The 8,848-nt window shown below is 43.3% G+C and overlaps 1 protein-coding gene across 11 annotated transcripts in view; it reads right to left on the bottom strand.

The window, feature by feature from the left end:
• The window catches only part of LOC128880328 (potassium/sodium hyperpolarization-activated cyclic nucleotide-gated channel 2), a 136,522-nt gene that overhangs the window by 54,423 nt on the left and 73,251 nt on the right, over positions 1-8,848 (bottom strand). For 10 of the 11 annotated variants that reach the window (XR_008457794.1, XR_008457795.1, XM_054130297.1 and 7 more), the window contains one exon: positions 8,165-8,565. Coding sequence is in view for 9 of the 11 variants with exons in the window: in XM_054130297.1 (XP_053986272.1) it covers positions 8,165-8,565 (401 nt within the window). In the remaining 2 variants the exon portion in view is untranslated. Of the gene's footprint in view, positions 1-2,532; positions 2,739-8,164; positions 8,566-8,848 lie in introns of those variants that run through there. The other variant, XM_054130296.1, reaches the window with a different exon arrangement.

Here is an 8,848-nt window from a genome sequence, read left to right as displayed (position 1 = left end):
TATATTTAACAGTATTCGATATTCCCCCACCAACAACTATACCAAACTTACTCAGACAGTATTTTCGTGTAGACAGTATATGCATTAACAAGCTTATCACATTACGAGTTGGGGATTCAGTCAAGATACTTATCACTTTCGCCATTTCGAGATGGGAATTATATTTAACAGTATTCAATACTCCCGCCCCCACCAACTATCCCAAACTTATTCAGACAGTATATGCATTAACAAGTTTATTGCATTCCCCATTACAAGTTGGGGAGTATATTTAACAGTGTTCAATACTCCTACCCCCACCAACTATCCCGAACTTACTTAGACAGTATTTCCGTGTAGACAGCAAATGCATTAACAAAATCACCGGTGAATTTGATAAATATTCCAGAATATATCACATTAGTTTAGTGAGAATTATATATAATCACCCCATTTATGACATTCACTGTAACATATATAAATATATTAATGTATAAGCTTATTAATATACATATGTATACTGAAAAATTCATTTGGTAATATCAAAACTATTATTTAATTTAGTTATACTTCTTCAATAAACAGGGACGTATAAACAATGGGATACGAATATTTATGGGATTGAGTGTAGGTGGTCAGGAGGGGACAGGCTGCTTTCAGAAATTCGTTGCCTGGAAAAAGAGATCCCATTAGGCCTAGATCAGATCTCATCTTCAGGGGCACAGGCTTGTCTACTACAACTGGAGAGACAATTTCTAAAGGTTTGGAAACCATGGGCGATCTTTGAAAAGTTTTATGCAGGCTACCTAGCTAGAGTTTACGACAAGCTACCTTCGAAAATTTGTTGGCTGGCAACCGAGCAACTGGCAACCAAACATTATCATCGAATAATTCGCAGGTTTCAAATTTATTTGGCTCGTAAACAATGAGCGTTACGAGTAAAAGGCGATCCCCGATAAAATATCCGTGCCGCTTTGCACATAAATTATGCCCAAATCAGGTTGCAGAAACAGACTGTAACGCTACAGGGCATCCCCACCGTGGCCATCGGCGCACATGCTGGCGCATTCCAGCCTCCCATCGACTTCCTTTCCAGCTCCCAAACATACCGCACTCAGCATCAACAGTTACACGTGAAACGTAAAAACCTCCAGGCACCGTTCGCTCTATTAAACACACCGAGAGATTCTCTTTAACTCTGACACTTATAATTAGCATAGCACTCGGAAACACGAAGAGCTATTCTAGAAAAACGAAAGATGAACGAATTATTGAAATATAATTAAAATCATCTGTCACATTTATATAATTTTTTGCTATACCAATTTCTGAGTAACGATTAAATCGAATAAATGCCAAACTATCGAAGAAGATAGCCTTCACGGATCCTAGTCAAATCGATCCACTTCTCAATGGCCTCCGGAACAATGGCTACCAAGTAATCCTGAATCGGAACGTCATCGATATCTGCACGTATCGATACGTCGAAGTGCGTCTAATTGGAAACTCTCGAGCAATTTGTGAACCAGAAGAAAACAACTACCTCGGTGAAAGTATGACACGGGAAAATCATTTCTCGCGCTCGACTTGGCAAGAAATATTAGTTTGAGAAGAGAGCGAGAGAGAGAGTGAACTATGTTTTCTGTTTTCGATATCGAAAAATATCGCTCGGAGCAGTCGTATCGCTCGAAATGATTCACATCCGTGAACAGTTCCTCTTCCTGGAGCAAAAAGCGGCTTACCGAGGAGGTGGATGAAAACCGACGAAGAAGTTTGCCATATACATGAATAATTATCAGGCTGGCAGGAAAACTTCTGAACAACTACTTCGGAACACAGTTGGAATTTCTTATCGCGCGAGATGACTCTAATAGAGCAAGAAAATCACCTTGAAATTATCGCAGAATTCGTTAGCGAGCCATCTTCCGCGCATGAATAATTACTGCAGTAGCAGAAATACGTTGCATGCATCCGAACAGAGATTGTCGTCATCTAAAGAGAGAGGATCTGATAGACGAGGACAATTATCACTTCGAATATTGATGGAATCATAGTCCCGGTACAGTTTTTGCTGTTAATTTAATATTCTTCGCTACTCTTCAGCTTCAATAAGAAAAATTGAATAACAGGTGGAACAGAGATTGAACGATGCCATAGGGAGGAGGAGTAGATCTATTTTCAAAGAAATGGGATCCTTTGAAGGCCCTAACTCAGATCTAACCCAACACAAGACATTCTTAACAGCAACCTCTTCACACAAGGTGAATTTCTACTCCCCGATTTCGACACCCATTTAAGTCTCTACATTAAATACACTAACACTCCAACGACTTGTACTCCTCGTCGCTGAAACTCCAATCCTCCAAAAGCTACCCACTCCAGCGACCTCTTCGCACAAGGTCCCTAATTTCGGCTCCCACCTCGCCAGGACCAAAGTCCCCATGTCGGATACACTGAAGCTCCAGCGAATTTGATCAGGCATCATTCAAGCAACCATCCTCTGAAAGCTACCTGAACCTCGCCAGTTCTCGAACGATTCCTACGCAGACTCACCGTGCGGCTTGCGAGAATAGAGCTCGGGCCAGCTGGCGATGAATTTGCGGCAACCCTTCGACCCGATATCGTCCGATGATACGGTCTGTTTACGCAGCAACGGTCTCTTCTGCTCGTCCACGGTGTCGTCGCGCGGCGGAGCGTCGGCCATCGCTCGAAGGAACGCGTTCTGCCCCGGTTTCGCCGTGTGACTGGCCCCGCGGAGCAGAGGTTGACTAATGACGAAGGGGAACACGAGGGGGAAAAAGAAGCGCAGAACCGGCGAAAGCGACGCCACGGGGCGAGGGAAGACGAGAGAGAACGGAGGAGAGAAGCACTGACCGGTTTTTATTTGCGGGACCCAAGGCGTCTTTCGATTCCGCTCCGGACCGCATGCAAAATCCTCGCGATCAACCTTGACACTGCCGTCTGGAATGCCGCGGGACTCTCCGCCACGCCGATGCGGTTTTTATCGTGGCAGGCTCGCGTGCTATACTTGGCGTCACCGATACGTCTCGATGGCGATGCTGTTTCCCGCGCTTTTGCGCTCCGAAGGGAGGACATTGACTGGTGCACGCGGATACTTCGTGGCGGGTACGGAACGCGGTTGTCGCGATTTTTTCGTGTTTGGATGCGCGGAGCGTAGCCAGCGAGCGTGGAACGTCCGTGGGCGTGGCGAGAGTGCGGATATCGGCGGGCGAAGATAACGAATCGGGTGTACGAAGGCTTCAATTTGAGCCATGAGCAAGGTATTGAAGCCAGGTGAATATTTAATGAGTTTACAGAAACGTGATGGTTAATGAAGAACGCAATTGGGATGATTTGGGTAGGCTGGATGGTGCAAGACGGAGCCTATCGTCAGAAATAAGCATACAGGAGCTCATAAGCGTTACAGGAATATTAGTAGGGGGTAAATATTAATGGGGTAAGTGTGACTTTGCGCAGACTGCACTCTGGGGGCGTGGTCTAATCCCCACCCCGCTCAGGCCACGCCCCCAAGAGACCATTTCTCAACTAACGAACTATATTTCACATGCAATATGGCGCTGCATACACATAAGCATACAGCGGCCCATAAGCGTTACAGGAATATTAGTAGGGGGTAAATATTAGTGTGACTTGGCGCAGACTGCACTCTGGGGGCGTGGCCTAATCCCCACCCCGCTCAGGCCACGCCTCCAGGAGACCATTTCTCAACTATCGAACTATATTTCACATACAATATGCCCTCCATACGCTTGATGTACAATCACTCTGACTCGATATCACGTAAATTATTGACTTTCGGAGCACTTCAATGGAATACATTTTTTGGTTCCCTCTCCACTCCACGAGGTTTTGATAAACTCGACGCTATCGCTTGACGTGTAACTCGAGAGTCTTCGCGCGAAGATCGAAATTCGGTTGCATCGTTGTCTCGAGCTTTCGAGCGACGTGATCTTGGATATCCTCGAGGGCCTGAGTAGATTTCGTGGGATTAACGAAATTGGATGCGTTCTATTGAAAATATCGATTGTTTCGACGGGGCACTGACAGCTTGGAACCATCCCCGTGCTTCAAACTCCGAACGATTATTTTCCTATTCTAGGCGCGCTACGCGTAGCTTAGATTAGATTATTTCTGTCGTAAAAGTAATCGCGTCGCTGCATAGGGTACTTGAAACATAATCGCCAGATAAACAAACGGTATCGTGCGAAACAACTAAAATAAACGCCGAGAATGCAATGGTTGGAACACGGTTTTTTTTTAAGTACACTTTCGTTACCACCTTTGTTTATTTCGAAAAATAAGGAAATGTCGCAGTTTTCGAACGGATAAACTTTTATCAAGATTTCCTCCCGTATCTTGTTTTTTTCCAGTAACTTCTCGCTTCAATGATTCTAAGTTATTTTTTCAGAGCTCGCTATTGCCTACGTTTTGCATACAATTTTCATCGAGTGGATAATTGCTCGACAGATTTTGCACGGCTTTTTAAGTTCCTAGAAGTTCAGCGAGCATGAAAACACCAACAGCGAATTGACAACGTTTTTCCTATTCGTGGCGTTCATTCGTACGCTTTTTTTCTTCTTCAAATCGTCGACGATTGCTCGGAAACGGAATTTGCATCGTTTGATTTATTCGTTGTTTACTGTTGGCGGTATTGACAGCCGCGTGGGCGGGCTCGAATTCAATCGTTGATATAGTGAAAAGACTATGGTAAAGATGCGTATTTACGGTCGCGCTTTCCATAATTAACACAAAAGAATTACATAAACTTCTAAAAATGGTCAAGTAAATGCTGATGTTTTTATTATGAAACATTTGACTCTGCGACAGATAATTGAAAAAATTGATAAATTATCTCGTTTGAGGAGGACTTTACTTGCCACGCACTTAGTGGATGATTTCGCTAATCTCCAACCGTGTATACGTATATACGTACGTGTACATACGTACATGCTAATTAATCGTTCGTTGTTTTTTTTTTTACTTTTGTCGATAAAGAATCGTTCATGTATCAACGTCAACTGAATAAACTACGATGCACGATTTATTTAAATTACTAAAATTCGGTTCGTTCGTTCAACGATTCCCCCACCGATAATTTTCACATAATTTATGACGCAGCGTCGAGAAGGACGCTGTGATACTTCAGACTCCCAATCGTTAATAACTCAATTTATAATGACGGCTCACGGAAATGCTAAAAAAAAAAAAAAAAAAAAAATATTCCTCAATGGTAGTTCGTAAATCCATCCGTCAAAACCGGTATGCTAATCGCCTCTTATGAAACGAGTAACCCCCTTATGCAAAACGATCCTCGTGATTCACTGTTTTTATTTAACCAGGTTTCATTTCACGCTCAAATATTCGACGAAGCTTTACGATTGATGATCGAATAAACCGAACGAGCAAAGATTAATAACCCAAAAGAAATACAACTATGTGTATTTTAAATTCACTGTAAATTTCCATTTATCTTTTTTTTTTTATCGAAACCAAACGAACAATTTCCCACGGAATATGCAATTTGACTTGTTATTTCAGGTAGCGAATCGCGAGTAACAGTATCCCTAATATCTACGCTTTTCATCCCAGAAACCACAAGAGAAACCAGATTCCCCGCAGCCACGAGCGAAACTGTCGCAAACAATGCGACGTGCACGCATACAAACGTGATACCCTTTACTTTTTCAGATCGTTACCGGTAAATGAACAGAATCACCGTCTGTGTGTGCAAGCGAAAAATAAAAACACAGCAAAGAGCGTCGAAGAAATACGAAGAAATACATTTGAAACGATGGGAGACCCACAGAAAGGTTGGAAGAGCTTGAACCACATTCTCACTCACGCGATTTGCATCACGGAAATTTAACAAATTTATTTTTGTATGGAGCACGAGCCGAATTAGTAACGAATTGTGCTTTTACATTTTTGGGATCGATAAATAAATATAATTCGTTTAACACGTTCAAATTTATTTTGTATGGAGCACGAGCCGAATCAGTAACGAATTGTGCTTTTACATTTTTGGGATCGATGAATAAATATAATTCGTTTGACACGTTCACGCCGGCGTGTACCACCGGTGGCTCACGGTCGCGTGTCAATCGAATGGTGGCAAATACCCGCGCCGGCGTGAACCGTGTCAAGTCGTAGTTGGAGAAAATAGCGGATTCGACCTGTATGGAGTAAAGCAGCGGGTCAGAGAGGAAAGTAATGTTCGATTCGTTAATAAAAGAAACCGAAGCCGAGCTTCATCATCGAAGGAAGTTTGCTTCTTTATGCTGTCATGCGCCGCTCGATTGCCTTTCTATATTGCTACAACCGATAATAGACTCGTTACGCGCATTTGTCGACGAGCAAACGAGTGATTCAACGAGAATTCTTACGCACACTGCAACAGCGCTCCATATTCGCGGACACGTGCGACAGATTGGTGACTTTTGTACGACTACGTTACGCTTTTCAATTTAATTGCACAGAACGCGCTCAAAGGACAATCTGCTCGATGTTCCAGCAAGTGTTCGTTCGAACGAGACCGATAAAAATAGTAAACGCAGGAAATATGTACGTGTACTAATTGTATAATTATCAATTTTTAAAGGGCAAAATTTACACGATTTATTTGATTTATTTCATTGATTTTGTCGATTTGGAATTGTATTTATTTTTAAATCGATATCTGCTCCGTGTAAATTGAAAAATGAAAAGTTCGGGGTTACGGAATTTATTTCGAGCGCTTTTCGAATTCGTATCGCGCGAGATGAACGTATCGCGGTAAACGATCCAAAGCTTTGTCCACCCACGCGTTGTTTTTTTTCGCGTACCCACTCGTGAAACGTGAAAAGTATACGTCGCGAGCTGAATGATCAAATTTCCGGCTAGCAAGATTCGGTAACTTGACACCCTTGAGCTAAACGAAATGCGAGTGTTTGTTATTTTATCTCTGTCTGGGGATAAGCCATGCAAATCGCCAGGCGGAAAGAAATTACTTTCAGAGATATTCAGAGACGCGATACGCGATCAATGAACGTAACAATTAATGAAGTTGTAAACATGAAAAAAAAATATGAGAAATATAATAGCATTCGAAACTAATTAAATATCAAACAAAGTGGACAATGTATGCACGAGTACCATAATATACGTACGATACGTGAAATTACTTAAATTAAAACGAATATTAACTGAAGAAAAATAAGATTCAAGAGTGATCTATTTTTGGATGGTGTTTAAAATTCTGTCAAAAGTGACAGCAGGAAAAGAACGAGTTCCGACGAGTCAATCTGAAAACTGATACCATCATTAGAACTTGACACCCTGTTTCAAACATCTGTCTCACGCACTCAATTTATGTTCCCCTACTGTTGAACCGGTCTTCTCAAAACATGTCTACCTCGAACGTCCAATTTCAAAGTCGAAAAGCCTGGGGTACTCCATGTACATAAGCCCGCAGGCTTGGAACCCTTCGAGTTTATCCAAACACTTGTCAGGCACAGCTAAAATTAAATCTCCTCAGACAAAACTGTCCGAAACGTACGAGTGGGGTCGGAAGAAATCGGTAAACTTCGTGTACGCCAAGCACAAAGAAGGAGGGGTGCATTTCAAGTCCATCCACTCCGCTATTGTTCTTTCGTTCGGTCTACTATCGACGAGGGTTCGCGGTACTTCCTGTATTCGCCACTAGAGGGGACAACGACCGATACATTTCTCGCAAGCACCGCCGATTATTGCACATGCGGCCTCTAACCTCTGAGTGTTATATATATTTGATGTTTTTGAAGGTTTTTACTCAAAAACTGACGCTAATGCTCAGATTCAAGCCAGCAAGACACCTACTAATTTAGTTTAAATACAAGATATGGAGCTACAAAATGGCAAATGTATATATATGATTATTAACCTCTGAGTGTTATATATATTTAAGGTTTCTAAAGGTTTTTTCTCAAAAACTAACTCTAGCCCTCAGATTTAAATCAGAAAGACCCTTACTAATATGGACCTAAAAGAAAGAACCCCTACTAAGATGTGGACCTAAAAAATATTCACCGCCAAAAAGAAACCTCTGAGTGTCCCAGCGTCTAAGGTTTCCTAGGTAACCTTCCGCTCCTCCTCACCTTCTCAACTTCACAGATCGTCATAATGGAGCCTGTAAGTGAGTTCGACTCACCTGTATCGGCCAGAATATCAGTGATGAGCAAGGTCTCGTCGTCTAGAGCAGTGACGAGGCTGTCGGTGCAAGTGTTCGTGTTCTCGATGCTGATCTTGATGCTGTCATCTTTGTTAAGCCGTGGATGATTGTTCGCGGCGGGGTTATTACCGGCGTGGCAGTTATTGTTGTTATTATGGTTGTTGTTATTGTTGTTGTTGTTGTAGTTGCCGCCCTGCTGCTGGCCGAGGTGGTGATGGGGTGAACGAACGGATTCTGTGCTGCTGGTGTGCAAACTGACCCCTGTAGTCGCTCTTCCGTTCACCTGTCGTAGACTCGGTGCCCGTCGACCTCCACCTCCTCCTCCACCCCCACCAGCGCTGGTCACGGAACGCCCGCCACCGCCGCCGCCCTCGCCCTCCCTGGAAAAAAAAGAACGTTCCATTTCTCATTGACGAGATTCGTACATCAACGTGGCCTCGTTTATTGAACGCTAATCGTCACCACGTGCTTTCATCAACGGAGGGGCGGGTGGAAACCGTTCTTAAAACCGGTGCAATTCAAACACTCGAAGCGAGGGAGTTAATAGAGCGCAGAAAACACGTGGAGGTCCTCCCTGCCTCGTTAAGTGAACGCTAATCGTCACCACGTGCTTTCGTCAACGGAGGGACGGGTGGGAACCGTTCTTAAAACCGGTGCAATTCG

Source organism: Hylaeus volcanicus, chromosome 7 (genome assembly GCF_026283585.1).
Source record: "Hylaeus volcanicus isolate JK05 chromosome 7, UHH_iyHylVolc1.0_haploid, whole genome shotgun sequence".
Taxonomy (NCBI): Eukaryota; Metazoa; Arthropoda; class Insecta; order Hymenoptera; family Colletidae; genus Hylaeus; species Hylaeus volcanicus.
This window is presented reverse-complemented; position numbering and strand designations above follow the sequence as displayed.